This window comes from Myxine glutinosa, chromosome 8 (assembly GCF_964187855.1).
Source record: "Myxine glutinosa chromosome 8, kmMyxGlut1.1, whole genome shotgun sequence".
Classification (NCBI taxonomy): domain Eukaryota; kingdom Metazoa; phylum Chordata; class Myxini; order Myxiniformes; family Myxinidae; genus Myxine; species Myxine glutinosa.
The window spans coordinates 25,600,823-25,622,456 of record NC_136268.1 but is presented as its reverse complement, the minus strand read 5'-3'; the positions used below and the strand labels follow the sequence as shown (position 1 = coordinate 25,622,456).

The 21,634-nt window shown below is 46.8% G+C and overlaps 1 protein-coding gene across 4 annotated transcripts in view; it reads left to right on the top strand.

Moving 5' to 3' along the window:
• The first annotated feature begins 1,359 nt into the window (after positions 1–1,359).
• Positions 1,360–21,634, top strand: part of LOC137432323 (tetraspanin-4-like) — a 154,134-nt gene continuing 133,859 nt past the window's right edge. The window contains exon 1 of one of the 4 annotated variants that reach the window (XM_078783028.1): positions 1,360–1,432. Coding sequence is in view for 2 of the 4 variants with exons in the window: in XM_078783027.1 (XP_078639153.1) it covers positions 9,884–9,992 (109 nt within the window). In the remaining 2 variants the exon portion in view is untranslated. Of the gene's footprint in view, positions 1,537–9,812; positions 9,993–21,634 lie in introns of those variants that run through there. The other 3 variants (XM_068124157.2, XM_068124158.2, XM_078783027.1) reach the window with 3 other exon arrangements.

Below are 21,634 nucleotides of genomic sequence, written 5' to 3'. Positions count from 1 at the left end.
GATTCAATTCAGAAGAATATCAATTATAAACTCATGTGATCCTTTTTCTCGGTCTCCAGTTTCGTTCTATTCTGTGTCACAATTGAACGTTTTTGGGAAAGGGAGATAGACAACTCTTGTATGGTGCTGTTCTCTATTGCGTTCTCATCTTGTGTAATACTGCGCATTGTTATTTGCATATTCTGTATCTATTATCTTATTCTAATATCTACCATCGCTTTCTTTGTCTTGCAGATTGATTGTTCATCGTTGTTGCTAATAAACCTGCATTCAATTGATACATTCTTGTTTAACAACCTTCAATGTGGCTCTGTAAGTCGAGATGTACCACAGTCTACACTCTACATCCACGACCATCCCCTCCTCCATCCAATCGTTGTAGTTGTGACATTCTGTACCTGCCTTCCTCGCGAGGTTTCACGTGTTTACAAATGTTGTTGCTTCCGACCATTTCACCTCATTACATTTTACTCCGAAAGCGAATCAATGACGTCACCAACACGCACAAACATCACCAAGGGATCACCTTGATATTATGGTAAACGAGGGTCGTACCACAACGACCTGCAGGATCTGCAGAGTACATATAACATAGGGGTCTTTACTGTTTATTGGCGCCTCAAGGTGACACGGTTAGTGGGGTATTTTTGGAAGCAGACTGTACTCGATGATTCCGTGGGAAGTGTTTATTCTCCTATTTACAATAGTTCTAAATTGTTATTTACAATCGTTCTAAATCTGTTACACCTGACGCTCAGTTTGCGTCCTACAGGTGAAACTAATTCCGCCTTTTACGTGAAACCGAAAGGTACGTCGCAGCGACGCTGTGTACAATATGTTGGCTGAAGCTGAAGATGGAAAGGGGCGTGGCAGTGAAAGGCGGGAGGAGATTGAAAGGGGCGTGGAAGTGAAAGAAAGGAGGAGATTGAAGGGGGCGTGGCAGTGAAAGGAGGGAGGAGATTGAAAGGGGCGTGGCAGTGAAAGGACGGAGGAGATTGAAAGTGGCGTGGCAGGAAAACGAGGGAAGAGTTTTAAAGGGGCGTGGCAGGAAAACGAGGGAAGAATTGAAACGGGCGTGGCAGTCAAACGAAGGAGGAGATGGAAAGGGGCGTGGCAGTCAAACGGAGGAGCTGGAAAGGGGCGTGGCAGGGAAACGAAGGAGGAGCTGGAAAGGGGCGTGGCAGTCAAACGAAGGAGGAGATGGAAAGGGGAGTGGCAGTGAAAGGAGGGAGGAGATTGAAAGGGGCGTGGCAGGGAAACGAAGGAGGAGATTGAAAGGGGCATGGCAGGGAAACGAGGGAGGAGATTGAAAGGGGCGTGGCAGGGAAACGAGGGAGGAGATTGAAAGGGGCGTGGCAGGGAAACGAGGGAGGAGATTGAAAGGGGCGTGGCAGGGAAACGAGGGAGGAGATTGAAAGGGGCGTGAGAAACGGTAAGTTGGGGGAGAATCGTGAAAAAGGGAACGATAAACATCAAAGGTGAGGGAAATCTCGAGACTTTGAGTGCCATATTTAACTTCGTACATCATGCCTTCTGGTAAGTACCATATTAGCTGTCTGCTCGCATCTATTTGGCCTTTACCTTTCACCTCTTATTCAGAAACCCATTTTGATTAATAACCATCTGTTTATTGTTGGTTTTTCATTTTCTTACTTCCATTGTTGGCTGCACTGATGCTTTAACGAAAATATAAATAGTAACACGAAATAGTAATAATAAATAAATAAATATATATATATATATATAATAATAAATAAATAAAAGGTTTCTTTGAGCTTGTTGTGAAACTCTGTATTTAATTAACTCTGTTTAATCATTAATCGAAGCAGGATTTGTGAATCAAAGTATGCAGTTTCTTTATCAGTATCAGGGTAGAATATATCATTATATGAAAATCGAATCGACTCCCACATGTTACATGTATGATGGCAGCTTGAGCAAAAGGGCCTTTAAGATTTACAAACAACCTGTACGACTACAATGTCAATGTTAACCAGTGCTGCACACCCAACACAGGATGTAACTCGATGGTAATCATAGAATACTTACCTTGCGCAGTCAACTTGTTGTGAGCCAACGATTCTGTTTTTGAAGGTTTATTTGATCCAATATGGCTGCCAGACCACGTGAGCGATGATCACCATCAATTTATATTCTCTAATATAATTGTTGCGTAGATCACGCTCAAATTTCAAACTGATCAGACTAAGTGTTGTCCATGATGAATCGTGATGTCATAATTGTAATGGTATTACATTAGTTGTGTGGAACCGGAAGTGCTTGGTCGCGTTTTTGGAGTATGAAGGTGGAGTTCCGGGTAGGGGGCAGGCGGTGTGTGTACGGGGTCGTTGCACATCAACATGATCATGATTCCGGGTGCTGCAATAAATGATTGTTCTCTTTGACATCGCCTCGTGAGCTACTCTACATCAGAACTTTACAATAATGAAGGCACCAATGACATCATCGTTAACAACACTTATTCCCCATAGGGAGTACTTGACAACACACCATGGTTCAATTTTTTTCCATGGAGCGGTTTTCGAGATATAGATGCAACATTTGTCGTTTTTTCCAAGATGGTGCCTGTACCACGTGACCTATGAAGACGTAATAAATATCATTACAAAATTGGACAGGAGGAGGCACTCCTCTGGTCAAAATGTAGTGTCCAACGGACTAACGGTTGCAGCGAAAAAAAAAAAAATTCATACCAGTAAGATGAAGTGTTTTACCTGTCAAATTATGACCATAATGAAGGCACCGATGATGGTAAAGCGCGGCGTTACGCGCGCTGCTTGCGAGCAAGGAGAAAGCGGACAAGCGGTAACTTACAAGCGTCTTTATTTCAGGAGCTCACTGTAACACTGGCCCGCTCCAGGCTGGGCGCCCGGTGTATATCATGAGGCCACGCCTACCCCTCGGGCGTGGCCACCGCCCACTTGGTGCGCGGAATGATGTCACCACGCCAGTGGGCTTTTGTGTCCGCCACACGCGCCCCCCCCAGAATTCCCGCGCACCTGGAGGGCCAGTTTGCGGGGCAGACGAATGACCCGGCCGAAGCGCCCCCTGGCGATCGGCGGCGTCCGGGGTGCAGGGATGCCAGGTGGGATGCCCCTGGCTGCCCCTGGGATGGGTGCAGGACCGGGGGGCGGCGTGGCGGTGGAGCTGGGCGGTGCCGGGGGTCCGCCCGCAGGAGGGCGGCCCCAACGTGGGGGTCGGGCCACTGGCGGTGGATGGTCCACATCGAGGTGGGCCGGCTTGAGGCGGTCTACCGAAACGCGGTCAGGAGTACCGCCGATGTCCAGGGTGAAGTGCTTCGCCCCGGTCTCCAGCACGCGGAAAGGCCCGTCGTACGGGGGCCGCAGTGGTGTCCGATGGGCATCGTGGCGGACGAAGACGTACTCCGCCGTGCGAAGCTCCGGGGTGACGTGCGTCGGTGGGTGCCCGTGGCATGCCGTTGGCACCGGGGCGAACCTCTGGGCGGTCTCTTGCAGAGCGGAGCGCTGCTGTGCCGCGGACCATGGTGCCGTGGAGTCGGGGAGGAACTCGCCCAGCACCCGCAGCGGTTGCCCGAAGACCAACTCCGCCGCGGATGCGCGCAGGTCCTCCTTGGGCGCCGTCCGGAGGCCCAGCAGGACCCAGGGGAGCCTGTCGACCCAGCCGCCGTCGCGGAGGGTGGCCCGGAGCGCGGCCTTCAATGAGCGGTGAAATCGCTCACACAGGCCGTTAGCCTGGGGGTGGTAGGCCGTGGTTCGGTGCAGCCGGACCCCGAGCCCCTGCGCAACCGCCCCCCAGAGCTCCGAGGTGAACTGGGGGCCGCGGTCGGATGAGATGTCTGAGGGGGCGCCGAACCGGGCAACCCAGGTGGCGATGAAAGCCTGCGCGACATCGGCCGCCGTTGTCGACGCCAAGGGCACGGCCTCCGGCCACCGGGTGGTGCGGTCCACCATGGTGAGGACGTAGGTGAAACCCCGCGAGGGGGGCAGAGGTCCCACCAGGTCCACGTGGACGTGGTCAAACCGGCGTTCCGGCACCGTGAACGGGGCCAACGGGGCCTGGGTGTGCCGGTGCACCTTGGCGCACTGGCACGCGAGGCACGTCCTGGCCCAGCCGCGGACGGCTTTCCGGAGGCCATGCCAGACGAACTTGTCGGCGATCAGCCTTTGGGAGGCCCTTGCGCCCGGGTGGGACAGGCCGTGGATGGCGTCAAACACCTGGCGCTGCCAGCCCGCGGGCACGATGGGGCGAGGACGCCCGAGGGAGACGTCGCACAAGAGGGCCGCGCCCGCGCCGTCGAACGGCACCTCGGTGACGCGGAGGCCCGTGACGGCGGTCCGCAAGGCCTGGACGTCGGGGTCAGCGGCCTGGTCCGCTGCCATCCGGGCATAGTCGATGCCGAGGTGGACTGCGTGGGCGACGGCCCGGGAAAGGCAATCCGCCACCGGGTTGTCCTTCCCCGCGACGTGCTGGATGTCCGTCGTGTACTCGGACACGGCCGAGAGGTGACGCTGCTGCCGGGCCGACCACGGCTCGGTGACCTTGCCCATCGCGAAGATCAGCGGCTTGTGGTCGACGAAGGCAGTGAACGCACGGCCCTCGAGCAGATGGCGGAAGTGCCTGACCGCCAAGTGAAGTCCGAGCAACTCGCGGTCGAAGGTACTGTAACGGCGTTCGGGCGGGCGAAGCTGCCGGCTAAAGAACGCCAGCGGTTGCCAAGCTCCACGCACCCATTGCTCGTGCACCGCGCCCACCGCGTAGTCCGAGGCATCGGTGGTGAGGGCGATCGGTGCATCGGGCGCCGGGTGCGCGAGCATGGTGGCGTTAGCCAAGGCGAGCTTCGCGCCCGTGAACGCCGTGTCCATCTGCTCGGTCCAGGTAACGTCGCCTTTGCCTGGCTTACCTCGGAGAGCTTCGTGCAGGGGGCGCAGGAGCTGGGCGATACGGGGCAGGAACCGATGGTAAAAGTTCACCATGCCCAGGAACTCCTGCAGCCCTCTGATCGTGCGGGGGCGCGGAAACCCCTTCACCGCCTCCACCTTGGCCGGCAGGGGGACGGCTCCGTGCCTGGTGACACGGTGCCCCAGAAAATCGATTATGGCGGCGCCGAACCGGCACTTTGCGGGGTTCACAATCAGGCCATGCTGGCCCAGGCGTTCGAAGAGCGTGCGGAGGTGGCGTAGGTGCTCCTCGCGGGACGCGCTGGCGACGAGGATATCGTCCAGGTAGACGTAGTCAAAATCCAAGTCGCGCAGGACGCTGTCCATCAGTCGCTGGAACGCCTGAGCCGCATTCTTCAGACCGAAGGGCATGCGCAGGAACTCGAAGAGTCCGAATGGCGTGATGACCGCCGTCTTCGGGACGTCCTCCGGCCTGACGGGGACCTGATGGTAGCCGCGTATGAGGTCCACCTTCGAGAAGAAGGACCTGCCCGCCAAACGGGCGGAAAAGTCCTGAATGTGGGGGACGGGGTAGCGGTCGGGAGTCGTGGCGTCATTGAGACGGCGATAGTCCCCGCACGGTCGCCATCCCCCGCCGGGCTTCGGCACGATGTGCAGCGGCGACGCCCAAGCGCTCTCTGAGCGCCGAACGATGCCGAGTCGCTCCAGGGTAGCGAACGCCGCTTTTGCCACCGCCAGCTTCGTCGGCTCGAGGCGGCGTGCCCGGGCGTAGACCGGTGGCCCGACGGTGGGGATGTGATGGGCCACCCCGTGCTTGACGGCCCCCGCCGAGAAGGTGGGCCGCGTGAGGGCCGGGAAGCCGGCGAGGAGGCGGGTGAATGCGTCCGCTGCCGGAAGCGTACAGACCAACGTGGCCGGAACCGAACCGTTCGGCAAGCCGCTTGGCAAGCCGCTCGTTGAGCTGGGCAACGCACAAGCGAGCGAGCTGAACGTCTCGGCCTGGACAAGACGTCTGCGCTTGACGTCGACCAGGAGCCCATTAGCGCACAGGAAGTCCGCGCCAAGCAGTGCCATGGGCACGTCGGCGGTGACGAACGTCCATCGGAAAACCTGCCCTCCAAACCGCAGAGAGAGGCAGCGTTTTCCGTACGTACGGATGGGCGTCCCGTTCGCGGCAAGCAGCGTGGGGCCCCCACCCGCGGCGTGCTTGTCTGACGTGCCGGCGGGAATGACACTCACCTGCGCTCCCGTGTCGCACAGGTAACGGCGCCCGGAGAAGGTGTCCGTTATGAACAGCAGGCTGCTCGAACGGCCGGCGCTCATCGCCACTATTGAGCGCCGGCCCGGGCGTTTCCCGACCTGTTGAAGGAGCATGGCGGATGACACTGCCGAGCTTCGTGGCCGAACTTGGCGTGGAACCAGCACCAGGTGGTGGAGCTGGAGGAGCGCGGCTGGCTCCGCCAGGCCGGTGGAGTTGGCGGGTTTCCCCGTGGTGGCGGTTTTCGCCGCGGCGGTGGGCGGGGCGTGGCGGCGTTCACGAGGTGCGTATCAGCATGCTGCGTATGCTGTAGAAGCTGATGCTGTGGAACAGCAGCATCAGCAGCATCAGCAGCATCAGCCTCGAGGGCCGTGACGGCCACGCCGACTCTCGCCCGCGTGTCCGAAGCGGCGAAGTACCTGTCCGCCTCGGCTGCCAATGCTCGGGGTTCCGTTAGCCCAGTCCCGGCCAACGCGAGGCGAACCTGCGCTGGAAGTTGGCGACGGAAAAGCGCCCGGAATAGAGAACCGGGGGCTTCGTCGCCCAACAGTGACAGCATATGGTCCATTCGGACCGACGGGCGCGTGTCACCGAGCTCGGGGAGATCCAGGAGGCGGTCGGCCCGTGCGTCGTCCGTGAGGCCGAACGTGGCTAGGAGTAGCCGCTTGAGTGCCTCGTACTTGTGGCCGTCCGGTGGGTGGCGAAGGACGGACACAACTCGAGCGGCCGTGCCGGGCCCGAGGGAGGCGACGACGTGGCAATAGCGCGTGTCATCGCCGGTGAGGCGCCGAAGCTGAAATTGGGCTTCGGCCTGGACGAACCAGACTTCGGCCTGAGCCTCCCAAAATTCGGGAAGTTTGACGAAGTTGGCCATGGCAATGGCGTCGCGTGTGGAAGGATCGCTCCGGCAGATCCAACGTCGAGGGGGTCACCAGTAAAGCGCGGCATTACGCGCGCTGCTTGCGAGCAAGGAGGAAGCGGACAAGCGGTAACTTTACAAGCGTCTTTATTTCAGGAGCTCACTGTAACACTGGCCCGCTCCGGGCTGGGCGCCCGGTGTATATCATGAGGCCACGCCTACCCCTCGGGCGTGGCCACCGCCCACTTGGTGCGCGGAATGATGTCACCACGCCGGCTTTTGTGTCCGCCACAATGGCATCATTAACATATCTTATTCCCCATGGGGAGTACTCGCCAATGAGCCATGTTTGAATTTTTTCCATTGAGCGGATTCGGAGATTATAGAGGTGAAACGTTATTTCCAATATGGCGCCCATACCACGTGACCTATGCCATCATAATCATGAAAAAATAAAATCTGCAGGTGGAGGGGCTCCTACGGTAAAATGTTGTGTCAATCGGACCAATGGTTGCTGAGAAAAAGAATCTTTACTATAATTCACCAAATGTCTGTCTGTCGGTTCCCAGGTACCGCAAAAACGGCTGAACTGATCGCAACTATATTTTGGGTGGGTATTCCTGGGACCCCCTGGAGTAAAATAGGCTGTATTGTTTTTCCAATTTTTTTCCCCAATTTTCCAATTTTTCCAATTTCCAATTTTCCCAAACACGATGGAATAATAATTACCGATTATGAACAGTGATGTGGCTTTTATTGAAATTCTACAAATACTGTTTAGATTTTGATGGTTTGCGTGTGATATGATTTAACGGATGTTTATATAATTCGTTTAAAATAAAAAAGCGCCTTCAATTTCTGATATTTTGCCTTTTCATTTGGGCCTCCCAATTGAAGCCCTGCCCGTAGGGCGGGTACCGTTGCTGGTTTTTAAAATGCAGACACGCACGTACGTAACCGATTGCCTAACCCTGCCTTTTCGCTCTGCCAGCGCAGGGTGAAGATGGCAAGAAACGAAACTGAAATTGGTTTGGAAAGCCGGATTATCAAAGGAAATCGAGGGAGCAGAATCGTGTTGCCTCCCCATGTCCTGTGCCAACATGCATTCCCTCGTGGAACTTTAGTGTCTGATCTGCAACTCGGTGATAAGTAATTAAATCCGAGTCAGAAATGCTTTTTCCAGAATGGGTTCACCTTCTGGGGAACTGCTCTGTAGTCTGAATCATATCCCGAAGGAGCACCACAAATGACTCGGATCCAGGACTTTGTAGATCAATTAATCTGTGTAACTTTTTGTTTGTATTTTGGTGGATTTGTATTTCTTGTTCACAAAAACAAAATTGTTTGTACTAGCAACGGTACCCGCCCTATGGGTGGGGCTTCAATTGGGAAGCCCAAATGAAAAGGCAAAATATCACAAATTAAAGGCTTTTTCTAATTTTAAACGATTTATATAAACATCCGTTAAATCATATCACACGCAAATCATCAAAATCTAAATTCTAAACAGTATTTGTAGAATTTCAATCAAAGGCACATCACTGTTCATAATCGGTAAATATTATTCCATTGTGTTTGGGAAAATTGGAAATTGGAAAAATGGGAAAAAAAATTGGAAAAACAATATAGCCTATTTTACTCCAGGGGGTCCCAGGAATATCCACCCAAAATATCGTTGCGATCAGTTCAGCCGTTTTTGCGTTACCTGGGAACAAACGGACGGATGGACGGACATACGGACTGTGAATTCTAGAAAGATACGGGAAGATCCCTATTCAAACTGAAGGTACTATAACTGCTCATCATGAAAGTACATGATGATGATTATGATTATCAATGAAACCTTCGCAGCTGTTAAATTTTCCAAGATTTTATTTATTTATTATGCGATGTAATGAGATGGTGATTGCGACAGATGGATCGGAGTGCCGGAAGTAGAAGTTAGGTTGATGGAAGGGATGTAGAAGGGAACAAAGGGAAGAGTTTTGGTTGGTCCTGGGATGTCTAACGAGTTCAGTGTGAACATCGGTTTGAGGCAAGATAGCACTCTCAGCCCACCCATGTTTATCATGGTGAATGAGCTAGTAAGGAGGACGGTAAACATGAGGGGTACTCTGGGGAGGATGTTGTATACAGATGATCTAGCTGTTGTGGTTGAGAGTAAGCAGGGGATGCAGGAAGTACTGGGGGAGTGGAAGGAGGCATTTGGGAAGCATGGGCTGAAAATGAGTATGGAGAAGACCGAGGTGATGTGTGTCGAGCGGCAGAGAAAGAAAAAAAAGAATATCAGGTTAGAGGGGAAGGAGATCAGATGAGGAAATAGGTTTGAGTATTTGTGTGGGGAGCAGTGACTGGTGTTGGTAATTCAGAGGCAGATGTGCAGAGGAGGATTCAGGTGGGTGTGAATGCATGGAGGAAGATTGAGGGTGTTCTGGTGGACAAATATATCGAGGAGATTGAAAGGAATGGTTCTGATGTCATATCTGGCCAGGAGCCAGGACCACTTGAGTCTACCTCTGGACATGCAAGAATCCACATTCTTACATCAGGCCATCACCATTTACAATATACCCTGGATAGGTCAAACCTTTTGTGCGCAAGAGTCTAATTAAAAGCCTGTGGGCTCTTGGACTAAGTTTCTGGTGTTCGTTGTGTAAAAATATTTACTGCTGCTTTTGCTTGCCTGATTGAATCGGGCCTTGGTGTATATTACGCTGTCGAAAGTGAAGTGTTGTCCAGTGGAAGGTGCAGAGGTAATGCACATCCAGTGGAGCCGTTTAGTCTGGGTTTGACTCCGGACCCAACTTTAAACTCTTGGTTTTGTTTCTTAGGCGGAGCGTTGCATGAACGCGTGTCGCCCCTCAGATGGACGTTAACCTGGGCACAGAGTATAGGAATTATCGCTGGATTCCTGCACGAATCGCAACTTCCTGGGCAAACCATGCACTAATCGAACGTCAGGCCTGGCCCGCAGGTTCGTGAAAGACTTGGGACTCTAACTTTCCCAGTCGACCCCACAATAATGTGGGAATAATTGGAGTCACAGTCGTGATCGTTACCTTGGGTGTAAACGGCTCTGTAACTATAGTATTCCGTGCACTTCGGTGAGCCTTTGGCAGCAGGTGGCGCTCCATTCGCACGGTGGCACCTGGCTCGCTAGATGCCCCCTCTGAAATGAAGTAGCTTAATATTTAAATCTCGGTTGGGGGAAAAAAAAGTCTAAAATCCTCACATTCCCAATCCAAATTTGAAAATAAAACTTTAATCTCAAAACAACATCCATCCATCATGGGGTTTGACATCACAATTTAATGAATGCCATCACCATTTAATGCACCGTACATACCTGTTTGCTTGCGACGTCACTCCTGCATGAATGTTTTGTTAATATTTTAATTTAATTTTTCATTTTCTTCCTTCTTTCAGTCTCTCCATGTTTACCTTCCCTTCTCTCGTACTCGAAGTGGGCTGAAGGTACATTTTGTGAGGTCCAGTTGTCCAAGCGAAAATTCTATAAAGTCACAAAATTAAATCCAGGTGTGCAAGCATTAAGATTCAATTACTGCCTGACACGTCGTTCTATGGTCTATTGGCTGTGATTAGCAGAATGCTCATCGGCACAATCCGCCACGACGGTGAGAATATTTGTTACGAACGGGGACTTGGACTCTCGCCCCACTTACAGGTCAATTGGGCCTACCCTGGAGGGTTACTTTGCTTTTAGCCAAGGGACACTTGCCTAAGAGTTATGGGATGTGAAAAGGTGAACTTGAGTTCAGACATCTTTTGTGCTCTGTCACTGCAACTGCTTTTGTGCTATGTCAACTCCCAAAGCTTTACATCTCCCTTGCTACCTTCAAAGGTTATTGCATGCCTGGGACTTGTGCACCTCATTAGCTCCTATAGTGAGGGTCTTGCGTTCTAACCCATCATCACAACTAACATAATCTTTCCTTTTCTCGAACTGCTTGAGCTTTGACCATCAGGTTGGATTCCACGTTGGTCTCTCAATTTATAATTATCTGCTTCTCTCTCTCAACGACCTCAGGTGAGATGAAAAGGTCTCTCTACACATAGGTAAAAGGCACTCTGCTCTGCTTGCCAAGCTTTGTTTGTGGAATACAAGGCTGCCTTATTTTCAGGCTTGCGGACTTCTGTTACTTGTGCTGTTAGCACATAGCTCTTAAATTAATTATATTCTCTTCCGATTGAGACTGGTGTGCCCTAAGTGTCGTCCCACCTCCCACCTTTCCCCCACTCTCTTTGTTGACCTGTCGATGCTGGTCCAAAACCTGGAACGCATCGTTCATTCCAAGCAATTATCAGTTTCCCTGTATTTCTCTGGGAAGATCATCAGACTGATTCTGAAATACTTATTTTGATAATTGACCACTGGGAGAAGTTCAGTCCCTCAAACTTCTGGGTCTCAGCATCAGCTATAACCTCTCCTGCGTGGACCATATATCAAAGCTTGCTGCAGACTGTGCATACTCCATCGTGCCAAGTTCTTCCTTGGTAAATCTGAACTTCTCCATCTTGCAAGGCCTTTGTCTGTAGCTCAATGGGGTACTGCTCTACATGTAGTCCAGTACACGGGGGGGGGGGGGGGCAGAGGGCCAGAATGTGCCCCAGGGAAATACTTGGTGTCAGGCCCCTTTCATTCTGTTTCAGATATCTATATTATAAAAGGAGCCGTGTTTGTCTGTTTGTCTGTCGGTCGTGTTATAACTTGAGAACGGATTAACGGATTTCAATAAATCCAACTACGGTGGATTTGGCTAACCCCCCGGAATGTTTGTGATCCAAATATTCATTATTTATTTTTTACTTTTAATGGGTACATGGTCGACACACGTGTCAAAACTGGAAATGCCAACACATGACGTTGGTTATCCCTGCACAGAGAGCAGTGATAACCATTCTTCCCCCCCCCCCTTTTTTTCTACCCCCATAGATTAGCCATCGCAGCAAAGATTGGTATTTCCGTCAGCGAAGCGACGAGTCTCATATTCTAGTAATAAATTCAGATAAAACCTGACAAACTGGTAATATGTAATCCTGCAGTCCAAGCAATGATTCAATCAGCAGCCACAGGATGCACACGAAAGGACAAAAGGAGGAACCTTCCATTTGGGGTGAATGAATGATAAGTGAAAGAGAGAGAGAGAAATTTTGGTTTATCAATGTAATATTCATGGCAGCCTTTTCAGAAGCTGAATTGCGAATATTTTACAACATCAAAGGAAGATCAAAATACAATTATAACTGACATACCAAAAGTGACACACAACATAAAGGAGCCACCACAAATCAACAATATGCGGTCAGGAGACGGTGTCGCTGCCATTGGCATGGGTGCTGCAACTCCCATATAGACCATTTATTGAATTGATGGAATAAGCTTTTGTTAATTAGCCTGTGTTATATTACACACCAAGAAACCTTAAATATTGTGTCCTTGTCCCCATATTTGCACAAATACACTCTACATGTTAGAACACAAATGGATGAAATGACATACATATGTGTGCATATCATTCTCAAACAGCTATTCTTGTGTTTTTATTTATTTATCGCGAATTCATCAATTATCATTCCCAAGTCTGTTTTTTGTGATAATTCACATTCAATACTCGGCATCGACAGTGCATTCAGAAAGTATTCAGACCCCTTCACTTTTTTTACATTTTGTTATGTTGCACCCTTATGCTGAAATCGTTGAAATTCATTTTTTCCCTCATCAATCTACACTCAATACCCCATAATGATAAAGAGAAAACAGGATTTTAGAAAGTTTTGCAAATTTATTAAAAATAAAAAACTGAAATATCACATTGACATAAGTATTCATACCCTTTGCTATGACACTTGAAATTTAGCTCAGATGCCTCCCATTTCTCTTGATCATCTTTCAGATGTTTCGACACCTTGATTGGAGTCCACCTATGGTAAATTCAATTGATTGGACATGATTTGGAAAGGCACACACCTGTCTATATAAGGTCTCACAGCTAGCAATGCATATCAGAGCAAAAACCAAGCCATGAGGTCGAAGGAACTGCCTGCAGAGCTCAGAGACAGGATTGTGTCGAGGCACAGATCTGGGGAAGCCTACAAAAAAATTTCTGCTGCATTGAAGGTTCCCAAGAGCACAGTGGCCTCCATAATTCTTAAATGGAAGAAGTTTGGAACAACCAGGATTCTTCCTAGAGCTGGCCGCCCGGCCAAACTGAGCAATCAGGGGAGAAGGGCCTTGGTAAGAGAGGTGACCAAGAACCCGATGGTCACTCTGGCTGAGCTCCAGAGATCCTGTATGGAGATGGGAGAAACTCCCCAGAAGGACAACCATCACTGCAACACTCCACCGATCTGGGCTTTATGGCAGAGTGGCCAGACGGAAGCCTCTCCTCGGTGAAAGACACATGTGCTGCTGTCAGTTGCAGGAATGTTATTCTCCTCCAGTGGTTTGAGAATCATGGAAGCAATTTGTGCTGCTGTCTTCTCATAATAATCAAGGTCAATGAGCGTTCTTGAACAGTGAATCCACTTTGCTCTTGACTGAGATATCTGGGGATGAATGTTGTTAGTTCTGTATGACATCTGGTGCTGCATCCACCATAACAGAGAAATACTTAGCGTTTTCCCGTTAGTCCAGTGTTAAACTACGAACATATTCAGCACAAAGATCTATAAACTCATTTTGTGATTCAGCAGAAAGGTGGTGGGCCTGCGTTCGCTCTCCTCTCTGCTGTGACATTTTGACCTTTGTGATATGGTCTTGAAGAAGGGAATCATGATGTGCTGAAAGCTCCAGTGTACCAAGAAAATTCCCATTGTGAACATCTCCAATTCTTTGTGATGATCCACGGAAAGGCAATCCCCTCTCACTAAGGTAGAGTAAGCACTACCCCTGGTGGGAGCTTCGTCCACTTTTCAGCATCCAGGAAGCTATTCTGGTCGACGAGGTCAACTCGAGTCTGTTTAGGCGTATTTCAAGCTCACGCCAAGCAACATAACATCTCCTGTGTGCAAGGCTCTGATCATGCTCAGGGAGTGTCCCCCACAGTTTTTTTTTTTCCATCTTACAGTCCTACATCCTGCGGGCGATGCTCGTGTTGAGAGTGAAGGATGCAAAATTGTGTGAGAATAGTCTGCACGGCAAACAATTCAATGCTTGTTTCATTGGGCTAAAAACAAGCCATCGACGACTGCCAGATTTGACATTTTTAAACTGAAGAAATTTGTGACCCCCTCCATCAGTAGGAAATTCTTTGATATTCCCGATGGCCTCCTCTCAGTTTTCTACTTCTGTCTGGATTGGAATTTCAAAGACTTGTCCGACGTCCAAGTTTGACCATTGGAATTTGAGGCTGCTCTCATTGTTCTGTGAGTTCATGTGCTAATGATCCACAATCTCTGTTTCCCTTTCAATTCCATGAATGCATTGTTCTTCTATATCATCAGTAGGGTTACCACCTTGAGATTTCTCTCAAATTGTTTCCGTGTCTTGTGGAATAGTAGTACTCCGGTCACTTGATAGAGAGCTACAAGGCCTTAATTACACCGACCTGGAGCAGAGTACGAGAGCCTTTCTGTGCTTCTTTATCCCGCTGCTCCTTCTCATGTCTTTTCTGGGCACCGGACTTGTGGTGATAGAAAGCTGACATGGCTTACTTTTTACAAGTTACGGTAAGTACAGTACATACTGCATTTAGACTGGCGAATCAGTTCATCTGACTTGAACATACTTTGGTGCATCAGGGATGGTGAAGGTTGTGGTCAAGTTTCATCCAAATCGTGTGTGTAGTTTCAGAGAAGAAAGCAAATTCCTATTTTGGGGGGCAACCGCCCGTAAACCCACAAAGGGGCAGATTTTTTTTTTATGCCGTGAACAAAAAGTTTCAAGTGTTTACGGACTGAAAGATTTACGAGTTCAGATTTTAAGATTTACGAGTTCAGATTTTAAGATTTACGAGTTCGGATTTTAAGATTTACGAGTTCGGATTTTAAGATTTACGAGTTCGGATTTTAAGATTTACGAGCTCGGATTTTAAGATTTACGAGCTCGGATTTTTAAGATTTACGAGCTCGGATTTTAAGATTTACGAGTTCGGATTTTAAGATTTACAAGCTCAGATTTTAAGATTTACGAGCTCGGATTTTAAGATTTACGAGCTCGGTTTTTAAGATTTACGAGTTCAGATTTTAAGATTTACGAGTTCAGATTTTAAGATTTACGAGTTCAGATTTTAAGATTTACAAGCTCGGTTTTTAAGATTTACGAGCTCGGTTTTTAAGATTTACGAGCTCGGTTTTTAAGATTTACGAGCTCGGATTTTAAGATTTACGAGCTCGGATTTTAAGATTTACGAGCTCGGATTTTAAGATTTACGAGTTCAGATTTTAAGATTTACGGGTTCAGATTTTAAGATTTACGAGTTCAGATTTTAAGATTTACGAGTTCAGATTTTAAGATTTACGAGTTCAGATTTTAAGATTTACGAGTTCAGATTTTAAGATTTACGAGCTCAGGTTTTAAGATTTACGAGCTCAGATTTTAAGATTTACAAGCTCAGATTTTAAGATTTACGAGCTCAGATTTTAAGATTTACGAGTTCAGATTTTAAGATTTACGAGTTCAGATTTTAAGATTTACGAGTTCAGATTTTAAGATTTACGAGTTCAGGTTTTAGGATTTACGAGTTCAGATTTTAAGATTTATGAGTTCAGATTTTAAGATTTATGAGTTCAGATTTTAAGATTTATGAGTTCAGGTTTTAAGATTGATGAGTTCAGATTTTAAGATCTTTGAGTTCAGATTTTAGGATTTATGAGCAGTTTTTGTACAAGTTCTTTTAAGATGTAGATTAAAGCTGTTGTATAATTTTATACTTTAGCACTAGCAGACAAGCATGTGCAGTTAGGCCCCAATGTTAAAACAAATCTATGTAATGTTAAAACAATCCAATTTTTAAAACAAATCTAGATAATACACTTATTCATCCATCTGTCTGTATGTAACATTCCATTCGACTCATTGGTTGGATAGTTTGCCTGATGCCACCCACAATTTTAACTGCCATGTTGGTGTTTACTGCTAAGCAAAGCCAAATACATCTTCAGAGCTGTCATATACACAGACAGCTCTGTCAGAGCTGTCTGAGCATGTCCTCAGAGCTTCAGAGCTGTCAGAGTATTCAAAATCGCCATGCCTTCTCTACAAGTTTTCCTTTTGGTGTAAAATGACCAAAGCGACGGTTAAAATTATTTTGAGCCGACAGGCATCACAGGCCATGTGCAGATAGGCCTCGGCGGTCTGTTGTCTATACACTGCCCAAATAACTGTGGTATTCTCTCAAGCAGGGCTTTTACCATGGAGGTTACGCAGGAGGTTGAAGGCTTGGAGTGGGGAAGGAATTGATGCTTTGGGGTTGGAAGAGAGTGAGAACTTGGGGTTGGGTGGGGGGTGTGGGGGGTGGGGGAGGGGGAATTAATGTACTCCTTCCACAACAGTTTTTTTTTTCCCCTCAGTCGAGATGGTTCATTGTTGAGAACAATAAGGGTGACATCTGGCCAAATGAACATGTGATATATACTTCCCTGCTCACATATATATATATATATGTATATGTATATATATATATATATATATATATATATATATATATATATATATATATATATATATATATATATATATATATATATATATATATATATATATATATATATATATATATATCTATAATTCCAGTAATCTCTGTGTGTCTGTGTGTCTGTGTGTCTGTGTGTTTGTCTGTGACCGCTGTTTCTCGACAACCACGGGTCCGATATACTTGAAACTTGCCAGGTATATTGCTGGGGACCCGAGGATGTGCCTTTTCAAGGTTTGAAATTAATCGGACAAGTACCTACCGAGCTATGTCCAAAAAACGCTTCAACCAATCAGAGAGCAGCGAGCTATCACGTGTGCCGAACCGTTAATGCAATGCAAGCGTTAATGCGTTAATGCAAGGCTTTTCTTTTTTTCCCTCTTCTCTTTCTACTTTTCCTTGCGATTAAATTGCAAACAGCCAAAATACGTTGGCGCTAATTGAATAATTGGCCATTAACACTAAAATAATCGTAACTGCGATATGCCAACTTCCGGACAGTGCAGCCTTCCCTGTTGTTGTTGTTTGCAGCAGCTGTTTGCAGCAAGGCAAGGCTTTTCTTTTTTTCCCTCTTCTCTTTCTACTTTGCCTTGCGATTAAATTGCAAACAGCCAAAATACGTTGGCGCTAATTGAATAATTGGGCATTATGTTTTACAACTAATAAAAACGAATTTGCGATTCATTCGCTTTCCTGCGCGTTTGTGTACGCGATGGCGATTTCTTTACCAAACTCCGGAAGCCGTTCGCTTTGGACCGAACCATTGCATGTAAATAGAGGGGGGGGATTGTCACCACTCGCAAGCCGTTCGCTTTGGACCAAACCATTTCATGTAAATAGGGGGGGGGATATAATTTTAGATATATATATAGTACGGGCATGCCCTAGTATCTATAATTCCAGTAATCTCTGTCTGTACGTCTGTACGTCTGTACGTTTGTTTGTCTGTGACCGCTGTTTCTCGACAACCACGGGTCCGATATACTTTTAACTTGCCAGGTATATTGCTGGGGACCCGAGGATGTGCCTTTTCAAGGTTTCATATTAATCGGACAATTACTTACCGAGCTATGTCCAAAAAACGATTCAACCAATCAGAGAGCAGCGAACGATCGCGTGTGCCGAACGTGGAGGACACACTCTGCCTCGGATGGCACATTTGAGAGCGTATTCATTTATTTCACGTTTGCAAACTATGTTGGCGTTAAACTATGTTTTAAAACTAATAAAACCGAATTTGCGATTCATTCGCTTTCCTGCGCGTTTGTGCACGCGATGGCGATTTCTTTACCAAACTCCGGAAGCCGTTCGCTTTGGACCAAACCATTGCATGTAAATAGAGGGGGGGGATTGTCACCGTACTCGCAAGCCGTTCGCTTTGGACCAAACCATTTCATGTAAATAGAGGGGGGGGATATAATTTTAGATATAGATATAGTACGGGCAATGCCCTAGTATATATAATTTGGCAAGATTGCCAAGGTCTGCATGATGTCTGAAGGTCTGATGCCAAGGTCTGTATATGCCACTTTAATGTGGTGAAAAGAAAACTTAATCTGGAGGGTAGTCGGTGTGAAGTCCAAGATGAATATAGTCGTGAGACAGCGGGTTGAATTCCACGGGTCACGAGAAAGAGGAGAGAGAAAAAAATGGAGTTGCTCTGGCCAGGAATAGCTGAGGTCGGCGTGGGAACGTCTAGTGGAAAAGCGTGTGATCGGCTAGAACCCCTTGGAGTGCTGCTGCGTTCGGGAACGTCGTGCTGGGTCATCATGGTGTCGGACGCGTACGGCCCACCAGGCACAGGCAGGGTAACAATCACTAATTGCTGTGGGTGACCGGCTGAAACGTGGGCAATCAGACATGGCATTGATGGTTGCCCTGCAGACAGGATTGGTTAACCCGTGTGTATAGGAAGTTGGTTCTGATTGAGGTTTCTTCTGAGGCAGTGACCATTTGCACAAACAGACAAATTTTGTCTGGGATTAATCGAACATACATGACGGTTTTGCACGCATGATTGGATGACATGAATCAATATTGGACAGGTGTTGTTTAAAGTCGTGGACCGGTGCACGTGTGAGTCTACCTGTTGGTGGCTGGAATTTTGTGATTACCTTGAATTGATGCTGGGTCATCCCAAATCTAACTGTTGTGCGATTCCAAGTAAACATCAACAACTACTTTATGGCTTTTGTCTCCTTCTACATTTAAATTGATGGTAATTTGTGTACAAACTCCTCCACAAGCCTTAGATCATTGGATAAAGAATTTCATTGATGAGCATCTGGAGCATGATGAATTTCATTGATGAGCATGTAATGGTATCTCTTAAAGAATAGACCATCGTGTGGCAGTGGCGTGTCCAAGTTGAATCTCTGTCGATGTTGTTTGGATTCATGGTCCAAATTGGGTTGTACATGCAAGATGAGTAAAATGATGCATTAGGTTTGTGGGATAGAAGAGGAAGAGGAAGGGATACCAAGACATCAAATCGCAAATCTGCTCCCTCCTCCGGTACGATCGATCCGAGCCTCGTCCTGGTGGTGGAGTTGCCCTTTTTAATCAAAAACTCTATTCCGCACCGCTGCCAGCAGCACGTGGGTCCTTACCCGAGCACACATTGGCAGGGCATGCCATGCACTTCTTCAGAGATGATCTGCATCAATTCAAACATCTATATTATAAAAGGAGCCGTGTCTGTCTGTTTGTTACTTGCAAAATCGAAGATTTTTCAAGTACTGTATATTGGTTGGTCTTTTGCGTTATTCTGTCAGTTTGTTTGTCTGTATGTCAGTCGCCTACAGGTCACAATTTTCAACCGATCTTCACGAAACTTCAAGTTGTAGAGGTCGTCACAATTGAAAACCTATTGATTTTGAGGTCAAAGGTCATTTGGAGGTCAAATTTCTAAAATCGCTGTTTTTAATCTGATTGACTTGAAAATTGAACAGCATTTACATAGTGCCTCACTGAATTGGGAAACCATCTATTTTTGAGGTCAAAAGGTCAAATGTCAACTCAAGGTCAAACTTCCAAAATCATCAATTTTCATCTGAAAAATGATCAATTTTCATCCAAATGACTTGAAAATTGAACAGCATTTACATAGTGCCTCACTGAATTGGGAAACAAACTATTTTTGAGGTCAAAAGGTCAAATGTCAACTCAAGGTCAAACTTCCAAAATCATCAATTTTCATCTGAAAAATGATCAATTTTCATCCAAATGACTTGAGAATTTAACAGCATTTACATAGTGCCTCACTGAATTGGGAAACAAACTATTTTTGAGGTCAAAAGGTCAAATGTCAACTCAAGGTCAAACTTCCAAAATCATCAATTTTCATCTGAAAAATGATCAATTTTCATCCAAATGACTTGAGAATTTAACAGCATTTACATAGTGCCTCACTGAATTGGGAAACCATCTATTTTTGAGGTCAAAAGGTCAAATGTCAACTCAAGGTCAAACTTCCAAAATCATCAATTTTCATCTGAAAAATGATCAATTTTCATCCAAATGACTTGAGAATTTAACAGCATTTACATAGTGCCTCACTGAATTGGGAAACAAACTATTTTTGAGGTCAAAATGTCAAAGGTCAACTCGAGGTCAATCTTCCAAAATCTATTTTCATCTGAAAATCATCAATTTTCATCTGAAAATCCTCAATTTTCATCTGATTGACTTGAAAATTTAACAGCATTTACATAGTGCCTCACTGAATTGGGAAACCATCTATTTTTTAGGTCAACGGTCAACTCTTGGTGAAGCTTCAAAAATCATCACTTTTCATCCTATTAACCCGAGCTTTGATCAAGGTGTGGATTTTGCAAGTACGTGCTCTGCATGACTTCTTTTTGTTTGTTTGTCGTGTTATAACTTGAGAACGGATTTCCGGATTTCAATAAATCCATCTACGGTGGATTTGGATAACTCCCGGGAATGTTTGTGATCCCAATTTTTTTTTTTTTTTTTTTTTTTGATGGGTACATGGGCACGTGTTCCAAAACTGCAAATGCTAACACGTGACGTTGATTATTCCTGCACAGAGAGCAAGATCTCCCAGGAATCCTTTTCTTTCTTTTTTTTCACCCATAGATTAACCTTCACAGCAAAGATTGGTGTTTCCATCAGCGAAGCAATGGGTCTTCTATTCTAGTAACATTCAATCACAGGGGAATGATTTGGGTTGGACACATACGGATTGCCAAGGTTGTCATCTCCTTATACAAATTTCGACACATGATCTACTGTTTTCACACATAGCATGCGCTTGCGCTACAAATGTCCTAATTACATAACAAGACTATATTACACCCTTTACACCCTATTCATGTTCCTGCAACTATATATATATATTTATTACATTGAGAGCCACATTAACTTCTCTCCTTACTTTTGGGGGCAGCCATGTTTTCGTGGCTTTTTTTTCCTTCTTTTGGGTGATTGGGGTGGGGGGAGGGGTGGGACATTTTCTATGATGAAGTTTGCGAAACTGGGTATTTATGCATGCTTGACCAGTTCAAACTTGACCATCTTTCTTCCAAAAACGTGGCAATTAAGTAACATCTTGGCATTTGCAGTCGTGAAACCTGCAACTCATAAATACATGAAATATATGTCTTCACTCATGGGGAATAACCTTCAGCTATAGAATAAAGTTTAAATCACCAAATAAGATACTTAATATAATAATCATAATTATTATTATTATTATTATTATTATAAATTAAATACTTGAAAGTCTTCTGACTCGTTCCTCTAATTTTTCTCAATCAATGTCACCTGGCCCTAATAGTCTTAAATGGGGGGGGGGGGGGCAGAGAGGTTGAGGGGGGCGGGGGTACATTACTGAATATAGCTTGGAGACGATAGACTGAAATATTCCCAGGACGCATGACTCTTCTCCGGACTAGACTGCATCTAGGCATTGTTATCCTGGACTGATGTAGGCCTCGTC